Source organism: Acytostelium subglobosum, assembly GCF_000787575.1.
Source record: "Acytostelium subglobosum LB1 DNA, scaffold: scaffold5, whole genome shotgun sequence".
NCBI lineage: Eukaryota > Evosea > Eumycetozoa > Acytosteliales > Acytosteliaceae > Acytostelium > Acytostelium subglobosum.
The window spans coordinates 73,460-89,710 of NW_012236527.1; the positions used below are offsets into that span (position 1 = coordinate 73,460).

The 16,251-nt window shown below is 43.4% G+C and overlaps 8 protein-coding genes across 8 annotated transcripts; 5 read left to right on the forward strand and 3 right to left on the reverse strand.

The window, feature by feature from the left end:
- Positions 1–23: 23 nt before the first annotated feature.
- On the reverse strand, positions 24–494 carry SAMD00019534_027940 (hypothetical protein; the record flags this gene model as incomplete). The annotated part of the gene is made up of 1 exon (XM_012900927.1): positions 24–494. A coding segment is annotated over one exon (471 nt), but the record flags the coding sequence as incomplete, so codon positions are not given.
- Positions 495–621: 127 nt separating this feature from the next.
- SAMD00019534_027950 (hypothetical protein) lies at positions 622–2,619 on the reverse strand (the record flags this gene model as incomplete). Its single annotated transcript, XM_012900928.1, has 2 exons — positions 622–1,164; positions 2,242–2,619. Coding segments are annotated over 2 exons (921 nt in total), but the record flags the coding sequence as incomplete, so codon positions are not given.
- A 2,861-nt stretch (positions 2,620–5,480) lies between these two features.
- On the forward strand, positions 5,481–6,908 carry SAMD00019534_027960 (hypothetical protein; the record flags this gene model as incomplete). The annotated part of the gene is made up of 1 exon (XM_012900929.1): positions 5,481–6,908. The coding sequence occupies one exon, from the start codon at positions 5,481–5,483 to the stop codon at positions 6,906–6,908; it is 1,428 nt and encodes a 475-aa protein (XP_012756383.1).
- Positions 6,909–7,278: 370 nt separating this feature from the next.
- On the reverse strand, positions 7,279–8,124 carry SAMD00019534_027970 (hypothetical protein; the record flags this gene model as incomplete). Its single annotated transcript, XM_012900930.1, has 4 exons — positions 7,279–7,434; positions 7,496–7,656; positions 7,720–7,873; positions 7,966–8,124. Coding segments are annotated over 4 exons (630 nt in total), but the record flags the coding sequence as incomplete, so codon positions are not given.
- Positions 8,125–8,447: 323 nt separating this feature from the next.
- SAMD00019534_027980 (hypothetical protein) lies at positions 8,448–10,246 on the forward strand (the record flags this gene model as incomplete). Its single annotated transcript, XM_012900931.1, has 2 exons — positions 8,448–8,462; positions 8,597–10,246. Coding segments are annotated over 2 exons (1,665 nt in total), but the record flags the coding sequence as incomplete, so codon positions are not given.
- A 459-nt stretch (positions 10,247–10,705) lies between these two features.
- Positions 10,706–12,425, forward strand: SAMD00019534_027990 (hypothetical protein; the record flags this gene model as incomplete). Its single annotated transcript, XM_012900932.1, has 2 exons — positions 10,706–11,663; positions 11,737–12,425. The coding sequence occupies 2 exons, from the start codon at positions 10,706–10,708 to the stop codon at positions 12,423–12,425; spliced, it is 1,647 nt and encodes a 548-aa protein (XP_012756386.1).
- A 189-nt stretch (positions 12,426–12,614) lies between these two features.
- SAMD00019534_028000 (hypothetical protein) lies at positions 12,615–13,306 on the forward strand (the record flags this gene model as incomplete). The annotated part of the gene is made up of 2 exons (XM_012900933.1): positions 12,615–12,825; positions 12,894–13,306. Coding segments are annotated over 2 exons (624 nt in total), but the record flags the coding sequence as incomplete, so codon positions are not given.
- A 551-nt stretch (positions 13,307–13,857) lies between these two features.
- Positions 13,858–16,204, forward strand: SAMD00019534_028010 (hypothetical protein; the record flags this gene model as incomplete). Its single annotated transcript, XM_012900934.1, has 5 exons — positions 13,858–14,055; positions 14,132–14,983; positions 15,058–15,302; positions 15,373–15,707; positions 15,771–16,204. The coding sequence occupies 5 exons, from the start codon at positions 13,858–13,860 to the stop codon at positions 16,202–16,204; spliced, it is 2,064 nt and encodes a 687-aa protein (XP_012756388.1).
- Positions 16,205–16,251: the final 47 nt, after the last annotated feature.

Genomic DNA, 16,251 nt, shown 5'->3' on the forward strand with positions numbered 1-16,251 from the left:
ACTCTGGAGACTGAGCTTTATTACCACTTCCACTGAATCATTTGGTTGATAGTCACCTTTCCGATCCAATTCCTCTTTCTTCTTTCGAGCCTAGAGTCAACTGGTTCATTGTCGATAGCCAGTGGTGTGCGCCATATTAGAGGACCAGGTGCGTCGACACCCTGTTGATCCTTCCATTGTTTGAATGTATTGACATTGACCACAGCATAAAGGTTGCCATCGATGGATGACAGGGCAGTAGGACACACACCACAGTGTCTACAAAGAAGGAAGTCTGCAGTCAATGTACCCTGTTGATATCTATTCGTAAGCTGCTCATCCTTGATTAGGATAGCCAATGATCCTGCAGTGCACGATGTCCAGGCTGCTCCAACCATCTTACAAAAGCTGCAAGAACATTCTCTAGCGGCAACTCCACCATCCAAAGCTTCTGCAGGCTCCCATCCCATTCTATATGAGATGTTGCCACAATGACATCCTCCAATAGTTGACATAACTTGTTGTTAATGTATCTACATGTAGATTGAATCAATGAGAAATAAAGTGTCAATTATGAACTCATGAATAAGTCTGGAGAAGTGGGTCATGATGGTAACGAGCTCACAGAATTACAATTATTTATTGCTTGGTCTGACAGTCGTCCAACAATGAATTGACTTGCTTCTCATACTCAATCCAGAACGATTGATTGGACAGGGATATTCTGTGACCGCGACGGGTGATGTCCTGAAGGATAGACTCGAGGCCGGATGGAGTCTTGGGATCAGTACGGGACATGAGCTTGCCAATCTGATGGAGGGTCAGGTCCTTCTGAATGGCCTTTTGGACAAAGGTGGTGGTTAGCTTTAGTGTCTCCAGACACTGTACACGGAGCTCGGGTAGAGCACTCTTGAAGTAACGGATATCAGAATCAATGTCAATGGCTAGTATCTGCTTGCGGGTCTCCTCATCAAAGGGTGCCTTGGACTGGGGGAAGTAGATCCAGTCAAAGAGGGCGTCCGAGAGCGAGTTGGAACTTGGTAGACAGAGGCTGTGATCGATGGGCACTAGATGGAGCTGGTCCTCCTCGTTGTAGGCGACCAGGATGTTGCCAGAGTGGCGATCGCAGTTGAACAGCAAACAGTCCAAGAGACCAATTCGGTGAACGTCCGTCTTTGGGAACATGGTGTATCCAACCTCCTCGGCGGAATCCTCAAACTCGACGAATTGCTGAAGCGATCCAATCTTCTTGACTTGTTGGCCATTCTTTCTCCAGGTGGGATGGTACACCTCGACCAAGGCAGTCGTTGGCACGTTGAAGAAGTTGTTGTGTCGTTGGTCAAAGAGGTAGGCTGCGACCTCCTTGTAGACACCCTCGCCCTTGATCGTTCCACTCTTGAGGCCAGCGGAGGACGTTTGGGCATGTCCATTCTCCTCGTCCTTGGGCTTGAACACGGCCAACTTGGAACCGGTACGGGACTTGAGGAAGTAGACGCTGCCACCAAGGCCTTCGCCAACGGACAGGACGGGACTGTGCTTTCGGAGACCACTATCTGCCTTTTCGATTAGGGATAGTTGCTTCTCGTAGGAGCGTAGAACATTGAGTTGATGTTGATGCTGATGGTGATGGTTGTGGGAGTGATGATGGTGATAATGGTTCCTTGAAATCTTTGGACCTACTGAGCATTGGTTCAAAGTTGAATGGTCTTTATCAGATTGAGATAGAGCGGATGTTGTTGTTGTCGTTGAGGTAGTTGGGGATTTTTGTTGTGGTAGCTGGTTGTTGTTCACATTGGGGATAGTACAATTGCCAGTGGAGGACATGGAAGATGCTTGGGTAGTATCATTGTTGTTGTTGTTGTTTGCCAAAGTAGAAGTTGACTGCTCAAATACAAAAGATGAACTTGTTGGACATCCATTGAGTCTTGAGGGTCTTGGGGATTTGTAGAGTTTGCTTTGTTCCCCAGGCAATAGGGAAAATGGAGTTGGAGCAATTGATACCATTATTACAACTGAGTTTGTAGTTGAATGTATGAACGGAAGGAATGAAGTTGTTGTTGTAGTTGGATGGGATGATCGATGTGATGGGGTGAAGATGATGATGAAGATGGGACAAGATGGATGTTAACTCTGTCTTGTCACAAAGCTGCTGCTCTCGCTGCGACCTCTACTGCTGCTGCCTTTGCTGCGCTCTGCACCGACAAGAGTGAACAGTCCAACTTGTACCAGGCGACTGACCAATACGTATAGTATTTATAATTAAATATTATTTACAAATGGATTATCATTAGAGTTTTGTATATACAAATAAGTGAAGGGGAAGAAGGAATAAAGGAGGGGATAAATAAAATAGTTGAAGTAAAGTGATAAGATAGGTTGATAAGTGATTACGAAGATATTATTATCATTGTATTGGGCTGTTAATATTCTGTTTGTTTGTTGTTTGTTATTTGTTTGTTTGTTTGTTTGTTTGTTTGTTTGTTTATGTAGTATAGTGTATGTTGTTGATGATGGACAACTGCTGCAACTCCGACTGGAGGCAATGAAACAATGAATATATCTATTATTTGTAGATAGGTTGTGTGTGTGTGTGTGTGTGTGTGACGTTGTAAAAATTTGTATGTTTGATTTGTGAATGAATGAATAAATGGAAGATGTTCAGCCACTTTTTAATATCGTACCACCCGTTTTGGAAAGAAATGAAAAAATGGGAAGTAGGGAAGCTGTTAGACATTGTGGTGATGGGCTGAGCCATGGGGTTTCAATGGCCTGGGGGATTGTCTACAATTACACATACCTAAACTATGAGGAACAAGCAGTGGACAAGTAATCTAAATGAAATTTGAATGATTATTCAAATACTAATAAAGAAGTACTGATGTTATTGACTATGTCAATGTTGATTGATTGATTGATTAATTGATTTGTTTGATTGTTGACTTGGTCACTGTGTTGTTGATTGATTGCAATATTATAATATTGACCACTCTGATGTTTGATTAAATCGACCTTAAATTTATATGATTAGAGATCAAATGTAATACATATATATAAATCAATTGATTGAGATAGTAGTTGTAGTAGTTTGGTGATCGGGTATGAACACTGAGAGTGATGATTGATGTTGTTGTTGTTGTTGTTGTTATTGATTGATTATGGTGTATTAGCTGTTATGCAATAATATCAATGGTGGACTTTGACCCAATACTCACTCTCTCACTCTCTATCTCTATCTCTTTCACTCCTACTATTACTTGACTCTAACAATCAACAACTCTTGCTGATATTGTCTTCTCTCACTGGAACCAGAGTTCCCACATACACACTATCCCACACTCAGACATACAACCACACTCACTCCACTTCCAGCATTATCGAGATACACACAAACACACACACACACAAACAAAGTTATGTGGACACACATACATACACAACTCTGTATTACTTTGATGCACCACTGCATGTGGACACACAAAGTAAACCCGAGAGGGGCACAGGTGTGAATCAGTGAGGGGTGTTGGCTCGCCCCTCGGGCAATCAATCCAATCATCTCCATACGTAATGCATCTGAATAAACAAACCCAAAAAGGTGTCCTTTAGAAGAGGAGAGGTTAGGAGTAGTCACAGTGACTTGGACAATGTATGGATTATTTGTTTGTCGCGTCACCTCATGGTCAACAACTAAAGTTGACCTTTGATCCATGACTCTCATCCTCTCCTCTCTTGACTACCTGTACCTTTGGTTTCGAATAGACTAATCTATTAACGACTTCCTCCTCTCAGTAACAATTACCTTATTCTTTGTTTGTTGTTGGTCGTTATTGTCCTTGACCCAAGTATTTAGGTCTGTAGTAGTACGTGCATCGCCAAGTATATTAGTAAGAAATGTAATGAATTGGTTGGACTTACGACGACCATTACTTTGCTTGCCGACGGTTCATCAATGGTCGTGAACAACATTGTATGTAAACAAAGTCGCCATGATCACATCATGTGGTTACAATGACATTGACGACGAACTGATTAGGTCACAGTGGATCTGTGCGCTTTGGGGGCCAAAAGCACCTGTTTGAAACAATGATTCATCGCACCCACTCCAGATGGCCCGCCTATTTTGTTCCATCGTTCTAAAACGCCTGGGATAGATGAATCCATACGACCACGATCATACCAGTCCACCAGTATTAGCATTATTTAATCAACTATTAACACATTCAATTACATCTATCAATGCTGACCCGTCATTGACAAACATAAACAAATATAAACAAACTCTTACTTTACACACACATAGATATCAATCACCATCATCATCGTTCCTCCTCCTCATTCATCATCTATCAACCAATCTAGATTCATTCATTAATGTAAGAACAGACTTCCATCTATTTTAGGAGTTCGTTGGGTCAAGAAATCGCCCAATTTAGTTTGAGTTGTTTGTAAGGCCTATGTGTATACCTGTAGGGGGCTTAGGTGTTGGTGTTATAGTTGAATGTCCACGCTCTCAGGGTGTTTCGGAGGGCTCACCTTCATTCGAATGGCCCCCAGGGTAGTCAAACAACTCCTTTTCAAACGATTAATTAATTTAAAACAAAAAAAAAACTGTTGAAGAAAGAATAAGCCCTCCCCAACAACCACTTAACAACTTCTACTACAAACTACAATACTATTCCTTATTCTTTCATTCATATACTTTAGTTTCTTATACCATTGTATTGTTTACACACTACAGCAAATGTGGGTCACATCATCAACATCATCAACATCACCATCAACTATCCTTTCTTTTTCTCTATCCTCTCTCTCTTTTGCTCCTCTTTTCCCCTTTGCCAACATAAAAAATGATATTGGACCGGTTAAACAATAATAGATATGTCAGGGCCCACAACTAGTATACACCTAGGCCTGGTGTAGACTTACCACCCCCACATGACAGAACCAATAACAACAACAACAACAACTTGTCAATCCATGCATCCATTCGAACACCATTCACACACATCGTGTGGAAGGTTATTTCGTTCTGTAGCCCAAGTCAAAGCCCGCGGGCCACTACTAAAGTAGTGGTTGTTTCTGTGCGCGACAACACTTATTTTATTTTCCTGACAACAACACACAGATTGTCCACAGTATTGTTTGTTAGTTGCAGTTCAACTTGGCACTCAACTCACTCTTCTCTCCGCACCCACCACTCACAACCACATTCATTCATTTATCACATTCATTCATGCATCTGTAGCAATTATACAATCATCTCTTTATCCTTATACTAACCAATAACACTCTTTAACATTCTCTATCTTTAGTTACTTAGTTACTTAGTTAGATATATATTAATATAGTCGATATATCAGGGGTATCAAAAACAAACCTGATATATACTTCATGTTCAATTAGTCATACATACAAACATACACATATATAGTCATACAGGCTTCAACAAGTAATATATATTTTATAGATTTACAAATACTCATATATAAACTGCGCATTTGAGGATGACCAAGAAGAATCAACAGCAACAACTATTACAACAACAACAACAACAACAACAATTACAATTACAACAACAGATGCAACAGCAACAACAACAACAACAACAGTTGGATATTAAGAATGAGCCTGATGATAGTGACTCGGATTCAGATAGAGAGCGAAAGAAGAATAGGAGTAGGGCTAATCAGAATCTGGCGAGCAGGAACTATAGACAGAGAAAGAAGGAGTACATCCGCGATATAGAGGAGAAGTTGGCTGTGTTGGCACTCGAGAATGACCAGCTAAAGAAGGAGAACCTCAACTTGAAGAAGGGCGGTGGTCTCGAGATCATGAAGCCCGACCCTGCCTTCATCACAATGATGATGGAAGCCAAGCAGATCATCATCCAGCTGGATGTGGCCATCAAGAAGAACGACGACCGATCGCTCATCTATCTGCTGCAACTCTTTCATCTGTCCATCGAGAAGCGACACAGCATCATTGAGCGCGAGGTCGAGAAGATGGTGCATCCATACACACAGGCCAAGCTGGCTGCCATGGGCTACGTGCCGTCACTTGAGAACCCGATGATCTCATCGATCAGTGGGCCATCCTCGGATGGCTGGTGGCTCAAGTACATGCAGGAGGCACAGATCACAGAGGAGCAGGCTCAGGCCATCAAGCAACTGCGCTCCAATCACTGGAAGGCTGACATTGAGTTGCGAAACGAACGTGAGCGTTTGGATCGCTCCATCAAGGAGTTTTACCTGAGCAAGGTGATGGTGTTCCCCACCAACGAGCGTCTCAACAAGTCGTTCGCAGCCAACCTGTCGATCACTGACGCGCCAATGCCGCAGCCCATCAACAACACGATTGCCGATACCAACGCCGTCGACATCTCCGAGATACTCGAGTTCACCAGGAAGCTGGAGCACCTGAAAAAGAACTTTGTCAAGCAGCGTACCCTCATGGAGGACACGCACGCCGCTCTCTCGGCCATCCTCACGCCACGACAAGAGGCAATGCTTCTCGTGCGTGTACATTACTCGACTCGATACGACTTTGCCAACATGGAGATGCTCAAGAACGTTTGGGGAAGCGTCTCCAAGGACTCCAACTTCCCGCCTCCTCCACCCCAGTTTCCACCATCGCTTCTCAACAACAACGTCAACCAAATCAACAACAATCTGTTGACCATCCAAAACATGTACAGTCCGTACTCAAACAACAACACCACATCCACCACCTCCACAACCACAACACCATCATCGAATAACCAGCAGCAGCAGCAGCTTCAATCACCTCAACTCATCAATCAACACAACGCCAGTCTCAATAACAATACATCTTCACCGTTGTTGACCAACCAGAACAGCAACAATAACGCACAGGCGCCACCTTTGTTGGCACAACACAACCATCCAATCCAGAGCAACACTGGATACTACTAGTTAGTAGTGGTGGTAGTCTATTTGAAGACGTCCCTTTGCTCCAACACCAGTCGACACTGTCCATGTACGTACGTGAGTGAGTGAATGTGTGCCACTGCTACTGCCATGCCATATGCCATCCCTTCTCCTCCCCCCTATCTCCCCCAAATCATCCACCAATCACAATGGTTGATTCCCAACAACGAACAGCAAACAGGATCAACAAACACAACGAGCATCACGTCGCCAAGACTAAACCAACATGCGAGTTGGAAACTGATAATAAAAGCAAACGAATGCCCATCAACAACAATGTAATTGTCCTAATGCCTTGGCCATAATGATTGGTCGTTCATTCAATGATCTCGCCGCTCGTGCGTGCCTACTAAGTTTAATAGTAATGCTTGTTGGAGTTGGATCGAGTCAAGTCGTCTGTCTTCTTCTTTATCCATCCAATCATTGATTTCAGACTGCTTGTTCCAAGTTTCTTGCGAGAGTACTCGTTGTCTACGCCTACAATACGACCTAAAGGATGGAGAATGAATGAGTGAGTTGTCGAGGTCGATAGATTGAATGAATGATCGATCCAAATGAATAAACATACTTCCAGAAGAGAATGGTAATGAACTGTCATTGGCAGAGAGTGATACAAAGAAGATGAATGGAACCAACCAGACAAAGAATACAAATACAGCAATGATCTCAGTGAATGGGAACCAGTTGGAGCGGAAGAACATGAACCACATGCAATGACTGATGACCATGGTTGCTGTGAAATGGGGCAGGAGGGTGAGTAAGGACATCATCAGGTTCTGGTCATGATCAAACATACCAACGCTAACAATAAACTTGACGCTCGAAAGTGTGACGAATGGGAACTCTGACAATAGAGTATAGTATGATGCATGGCTGACAAGACTCAAGAATATGCATAGCTTGTCAACACTCTCAAACAATCCAACCAGTAGTATGAGTACCATCGTCGTCTATGAAGGGGTGTTCAGTCAATGTAAGTCAGTCGTCGGGTAGTGTCATTGCAATGAGCCAACATATGGCAGGAATAACAATGTGTCCATACAATTATAGTATATCTAATCAATCTCTTGGCCACTGTAGCATGCTCTTCTACCAACTCTGCAAAGTAGTATAGTCCACATGCCAGACACACGATGCCAAACATCATGCCAATGACATAAAGCAGAAATGACAATATTGAAAGAAGCATGATTGACTTATGAATGGTACATATATATATAATTGTAAACTATTATCTATCTCTTCTTTGTGTGAATATATTATATTAGAATTCCAACTTGAGTACAAGGATAGGATACATTAGTGTCCTTCTTGACATTGAGTCATCTAATTCATGTTGTTGGGAACTTCAAATGAGAGAAGTGAACTTAATTTGAAAATAAATCAACAAAAATCTTCTGTGGTCCTCACACACACAGAGACAGAGAGGATACCTTGGGTTATCTTGTATCTCTTGAAGGCTCGTGTGAAGGAGGATATATCCATATCATCTCATATATATATATACACAGGTTATCAAACAAGATGTCTCAGATGATTGTATGGTATCAATCCAACTTGATKGGTGTACAGGTGATAAGAAAATGAACTCAAACTAACCAAACGGATACCTATTGATTGATCGATTGAACGATTGAATGAACCAATGAATGAACGATATATACATCATCTAGAAACCACCAATTATCCTGTTGAAGGAAGGAACAGATACTTCACAAGGTATCCCTCAGTTGATTAGTAATATAAATGCATGCTGTGCGATCGTCGATACAGTTAGGACTACATTGGGACCACGTGGAATGGACAAGTTGGTCTATCAGAGCGAGAGAAAAGTCACGATCTCAAACGACGGCGCCACAGTCATGAAGCTGCTCGATATTGTGCACCCTGCTGCAAGGACACTGGTGGACATTGCCAAATCACAGGACAGCGAGGTCGGCGACGGCACCACATCGGTGGTCGTGATGGCCGGCGAGTTCCTCAAGGTCGCCAAGCCATTCATCGAGGAGGGCATTCACCCACAGATCATCATTCGCGCCTACAGACGCGCATGCGAGCTTGCCAAGCAGAGGATCAAGGAGCTGTGCATCGACATCAAGGACGCCGATATGCGCGAGTTCCTCGAGAAGTGCGCTGGTACAGCAATGAACTCCAAGCTGATCGCCTCACACAAGGACTTCTTCTCAAAGATGGTTGTGGACGCTGTTCAGTTGCTCGACGACGAGATTGAGTTGGCGATGATCGGAGTGAAGAAGGAGAGCGGCGGTGGCATGGCAGACACTCTGTTTGTGCCAGGTGCCGCCTTCAAGCGTACCTTCTTCTACGCCGGTTTCGAGCAGCAACCAAAATACATCCAGCAGCCCAAGATCATCTGTCTCAACAACGAGCTCGAGCTCAAGGCCGAGAAGGACAACGCAGAGATTCGTATCTCTGACCCATCCAAATATCAAGCACTGGTCAACGCCGAGTGGAAGCTGTTCTACGACAAGCTGGACGCCATCCACGCATCGGGCGCCAACGTTGTGCTTTCGCGTCTCGCCATTGGAGATCTGGCCACACAATACTTTGCCGAGAAGAAGATGTTCTGCGCCGGTCGTGTGCCAGAGGAGGACCTGAAGCGTGTCTGTCACGCCACAGGCGCCAGCATCCAGACCACCGTGTCCAACATCATACCACAGGTCATTGGAACTTGCGATTTGTTCGAGGAGAAGCAGATTGGAAGCAGCCGTTACAACCTGTTCACTGGCTGCAAGAACACACACACTGCAACCATCATTCTGCGTGGTGGTGGCGAGCAGTTCATCGATGAGGCTGAGCGCTCGCTGCACGACTCGATCATGATTGTGCGTCGCGCTCGCAAGCATCGCTCGGTCGTCGCCGGAGGTGGCGCCACCGAGATGGAGATCAGCAAGTACCTGAGGGACCATGCCTTGACCATCGAAGGCAAGCAGCAGCTGTTGATCACCGCCTTTGCCAAGGCACTCGAGGTCATCCCTCGCCAGATCAGTGACAACGCCGGCTTTGACTCGACCGACATCCTGAACCAGCTGCGTCAGAAGCACTCACAGGGCGAGAAGTGGTACGGAGTGGACATTGTCAACGAGGGCATTTGCGACACATACAAGTCGGCCGTTTGGGAGCCAACCATTGTCAAGCTCAACAGCATCACCGCCGCCACTGAGGCCGCCTGTCTGGTTCTCTCTGTGGACGAGACCGTTTCCAACCAACAATCAGAGCAGTCACAGGCTGGTCCACAAATCGACCCAAGAACCCGTGCTGCCCTTGGCAGAGGAGGTGGTGTCCAGGCCATGAGAGGTAGACGATAAACATATACACAATCTATTGTAGTTGTTAGTTATTGCCACAAAATATCCATCTCATTTAATATATTATATAATACTTATACATTGATTGATTGTTTGTTTGATTAATTGATCACAACCAACATCACAATCAAAGACTTCAACCTCAAACTACCAACACATCATTGTACTCATAAATATATAATATTCTTTCAAGTTGATCAATCGGAGAATGGACACCATCTGAATTCCAATTCCGAAAACAGTTTATTTCGACCTTCCCATTCAATCTATTTTAGGATAGATCTTACGAGCGTTCAATGTAACTCAAGTCCTTCACCCATTGTCAGTCCGATCCAGATTGACATTCATTCATTCAACCCAAACTTTCATCTTCATTCACAACAAACACCCGAATAGAAATATATGTAGTAGTACTTATTCAGTTCAACTTATTATAATTACAACATTAATGTATAGATGGCAGTGTCAAAGAATATAAAGAAGGGTGCTAGATGGGTCAGTTCATACTTTCCTAGGTATGAGTTGTTGTCAAGTCATGCTCAGTTGGTTGGATGTACTCAGAGAATGCCAATGCCACAGATGATACTATTATCATTACAACATGTGATGGCTATGTTTGGTTCAACGGTCGTTGGTCCAATGCTAATGGGTTTCAGTCCCAATACTGGATTGTTCTTCTCTGGCATTGGAACACTTATATTCTACGTCTGCACTGGTGGTCGTATGCCATCATATCTAGGATCATCATTCGCCTTTATCGGTGTGGTCAACGCGGCAACTGGATATCACTATGTACCTGGTGCTGGACTGAACCCCAACATTGACAAGGCTGCTGGTGGCATCTTGATATGTGGCATCATCTATCTCGCTATATCAATCATTGTCATAGTAGTTGGCTATAGATGGCTAGAGATACTCATGCCACCCATCGTCACTGGTGCTGTTGTAATGTCAATTGGACTAAACCTAGCTGGTGCAGCAATTGGACAAGCCAACACCACTGGATTCGATGCATGGATGGCCTTTGCAACTGTGATGGCCATTATTTTGATCACAATGTATGCTCCTGGACCACTAAAGCGACTACCTATTCTGTTGGGTGGCATCTTTGGATACCTTATATACCTGTTCTTTGGTCTAGGAGGCATTGGACCAGGTATAAGTTATGACACTGTACGAAATGCCAAGTGGATTGGCTTTCCACCAACAACAAAACCAATATTCGATGGCTCAGCAATATCATTGATTGCGCCAGTGGCCATTATCTTGGCTGCAGAAAACATTGGACATGTCAAAGCAGTAGGATCTATGACTGGTACCAACATGGATAAACTACTTGGCAGGGCATTCCTTGGTGACTCGCTGGCAACAATCTTAGCAGCTTCATTTGGAAGTACAGGTACAACTACTTATGGTATGTATGATGTTCTGAGATGTTGTCCAATCAATCTACTCACACTTACTGACTCAATCAATCACTCATCCAGCTGAGAACATTGGAGTGATGAGTATAACAAAGATATTCTCAACATTGACTTTTGTAATGGCTGCTGTTGTGGCTGTAGCACTTGGTCTACTACCTGTGTTTGGTGCAGTGATACAAACTATACCACCTGGAGTATTTGGTGGGATATCAATTGTTCTGTTTGGATTGATTGCAGTAACTGGTGCCAAGATTTGGATTACGAATCAGGTGGACTTCTCACAAAAGAGAAACTTATTCCCTGCTGGCATTGCACTGGTACTTGGATGTGGAATGGTCAATGGACTGGTAATATCATGGGGTGTTATCAAGATTGATGGAATCGGTGCATCTACATTAAGTGCAATTATATTATATCAATTGATGCGTGAAGATTGGCCTCAAGTCTTTAGAAGAGTTTATAACAAAGTAAGAGGACACAAAGGCGGTGGATCAAGGTCACATTCAACTGAAGACAATGGAGCAACATCATCAGACCATGTTGCCATGACCATTTTAGAACATCGTCCATTATCTCAATCTGGAGCTAGCACACCTTTATCCTCTTCAGACAGTAGTAGTTGTAACAACAATGATACCAACAACAATAATATTGACCCAGCCAGTGTACCAATGAACCAACCCCAAAGCGATATATCACACGTGGAGAGACATAGTAGTAGTCGTCTGAGTACCCACCAGGAAGACGAATAAAGTATACATAATAGTAGTCCACCCTTGTTAAACTGGATTGTAAAGATTCGAGTAGAATAGGGAAATTACTCAATTTGGATATTTTCTAAACCCACTCGACTAACACCCCGAACATTCGGGCTCTCTCATTGAGGTTGGAGTCTAAGTTAAAGGAATAATTGCAAGACTAGTCTACTTTATATTATATATATAAACAATAGTATAATTATAATAATAATATCTATTGAATTAATAATGACAGTAACAAAGAAGAATGTTGGAGTGATTGTAGGAAGCACAAGGACTCATAGAGTTGGATTGTCTGTTACCAACTGGTTCATTGAAACTTCCAAGATAAGAGATCTATTCAATGTAGAATTGATAGATCTGAAGGAATGGAACTTACCGTTTATGGATGAAGGTATTTATTTATTTATTTATACCTCCTATCATTAGTATTAAAACTACGATTATAATTATTATTAGCACAACCTCCAATGATGTTGAATGGACAATATTCTAGTGAGATTGGAAAGAAATGGTCTGCAAAGATTTCATCGATGGATTGTTTCATTGTAGTATCACCAGAGTATAATAGGGGATATCCAGCACCTTTGAAGAATGCTATTGATTATCTATATTCAGAGTGGATTGGTAAACCATTGATAATAGCAACCTATGGATTCAGTGGTGGAAAGTCATCAAATGAACAATTGTCAACTATTCTAGGTCAACTCAAAATGCAGTTGACTGAAACACATCCAATGCTATTCCTTTCCAAGACGATGTTTGATGACAAAGGTGCCATTGCCAGCTTCAAAGAGTTTGACAAACATATTGACGATATTCAGAAGGCAGTATCAGAGTTTGCTGCTCTTAATGTAGATAGACCTGCTCAACCAATCGAGTAATAATCATAATAAATAATCAAAGTGATAATTTGAAGAAAGACAAATGAATGAATGAATGTCAAGATGTTTTGTCCGACCTGACACTCAAAACGAAAAAGTTGAAGTTAGTCGGTTTTGCGCATTAACTAGACTGTAGAGATACAGGTAGAGACAGATAGAGATAAGAATGGACAATCCATGTATGTGTTTACACACGACTCATGATCATATGATCCATTGTCAACAAACATTAATATGATTGTCTATCACCCAATGTTACACAGATATGTCCAAAGAAACCATCTCAAACAGAGAGTCTATCAATCCCCTCAGGTACATCTGTGCGAGGAAGAAGGAGATAGACTCATTTCTCTCTGCGATACTCACAAAGAAGAGCAACACCAGAGCATTCCAGACGTTGCCAAGGCATCTGAGAAGGAGGACTATGAGTACAAATGCATATCGTTCGCCATTGCATCTTAGATTTAGGACGAGGAAAGAGGTAAGATGGTGAATCAATCATCGTTGACATCAGCCATGTGACTAACGCTGGTGATCGATAGATGGAGAAGTGCGCAGGTACCAACAAGGAAGGTCAAATCATCAACAACAAGAAGGGCAAGGTGGTGCGTAAGGCGAAACGAAGACCACCCTATCTGTTACGCGATTATCAACGACGACAACGAGAGTTCAAGTGGTTGGAGACTCACATATGGCATGTCAAGAGAATGAAGATGATCAATCTCTGGAAACACAAGATTGTAAGTGGTGTCACTCACTAGCCTCGCCTCTCATGGCATGCATGCCCACACTCACACATCCAATGACACAACAAAGGCATGGAAACCGAACGTCAAGTCGTACAGACCAATGTTCAGAGCTTCATCACATATGACTACGATATATGATCAGTCTTACAATTGTTGCTTCGAGATCACTGGCACTCAAGAGTCCATTTGTAACATGCTCAAGTCAATGACTCCACCAGACTCGATGTCAATTGGCGCCACAATGTACATTGCTGGAACCAAGGAGGGCAGATCGCTACTCCATCATCCCAATCGCTACCCATATCACATGATCACACCCATTCAATTCTTGTGGCGACCAGTTGCATCGACAACAAACAACAATAACAACCAGGAGGAGAAGAAGCGACAGATATGGATATGGGTACACGCATCAGCAATGGAGGAGTGCAAGCAGTTGTTCAATCAACAGGCTCAACTTCACGGTTGCAGAGTCAACTCGCTCGATGGCGAGCTACTGCGTTTTGAGCTCACGGGTGAGAAGTGCCACAAGGTGCTCAACTCCATACTCTATCCAATCGATGCGGCCACTGGCACATTGGACACACAGTCAGTCAGTGCCAAGCTATGGAACTCACTCAAGCAGCTGCGGACACCCGCAATTCTCCCACCTGGCACAGTCATTGGAATGACTGTGTATGATCCCAGACTCCTATGTTCAGTGCCTCCATCAGTGGCACAGGCAGTTGGCTCCATCCCCAAGCCCAACGCCCCGATCGCATCCAACGAATCATTGCTCACACAACGTCAAATGAATGACATCATTGTCAACTGGACAAAGTACGCTCAAGCCTCATACTCACCCCTGTTAGACTCCGACAGTCGCAGGAAGATGTCCAACCTTGAGCCTGTAGCACAGGTATATCAGCATCGAAAGAATGTAAGTTTAGCCGTCCTATCAATCATCCTAATCACATTAGCTGACCTAAAACATGCACATACATACATAAACAGCTGAATGCCAAGATCAAAGACTACAGTATCCCATCAATACTGTTGATCCAAAGAGATGGTGGATTGACACGTGGATATGGATCTGGATGGGACATCATTCTACCTAAGGCATGGGCGATGGCATTCTGGTTGCCACTTATCTATGCAGGTGCATGGGCAATAGGACTGGAGAACAAGAACATCTTCCTTCTCGAGCAAGGCTTGCCAAGCTTCCCAGGTGACTTCCCAGATTGTAAAGGATATGGGTAAGCTTACCATCCATCCATCGTTCATTCAACGATGACATTAACTAACTCACACCACCAATCACCTTAGTGAGTTCATCGATCAACAAACTCAGGAACCAATCAAGAAGTACCAGAGGACGCCAGAGGGCAAGAGACCAAACTACCTTCACAATTGCATATACTTCCCATTCGCACCCAACTGGCAATGGGTACTGCGGTACAAGGGTGATATCACATTCCAGGATGAGGATAATCAAGACCAAAAGGAGAAGAAGAAGGCCAAGATATTCTCTGATGCTGCAAAGACCTCAACCACCGATAACAACAACACCACTGACATTACCTTCAAGTCCATGCCCTACTTTGTCTACAGAGGCAAACTAGCCATGTCCCTCATGACCACCAAGAAGCCATTCATGAAGAGTATGTATCAATCATCCCGTGTCAATCCATCGATCAATCAACTTACACACAATCAATCAACAGACAGTAAATACGAGACAGATACTGTTAATCAGCCACACGAGAGAGGACTGGTTAGAGTGAGCGTCAAGATGTTCAATGGTGGCACACCAGTAAAGAACTCTGTGATATATAGAGCGCACGAGTCAGACCTTGAGAAGCTCAGGAATGACTTTACCAGCAAGAACTATGGAGCTGTTCAGTTGGACGTTGGCCATCCTACTGATCCAGAACTGTTCTACCAACAGACCAAACGCAAGCCCATTGGATATGTATCGTCCGGTGCACAATCACTAGTACGAGGCATTGGCAATGGTGTTGGATATTGCTCAGCCGTACAGTTTGTCAATCTTCACCAACAAGCATCCGACATGAACATCCAGCCTCAAGGCTTTGCATTCATCCAGAATCCAACATCAAGATATCTCTATCCAGTCATTCTAACGATCCAGCCTTGACCCCATACATGTAATAAAGAATAACATTGATTGATCGAACGAATGAG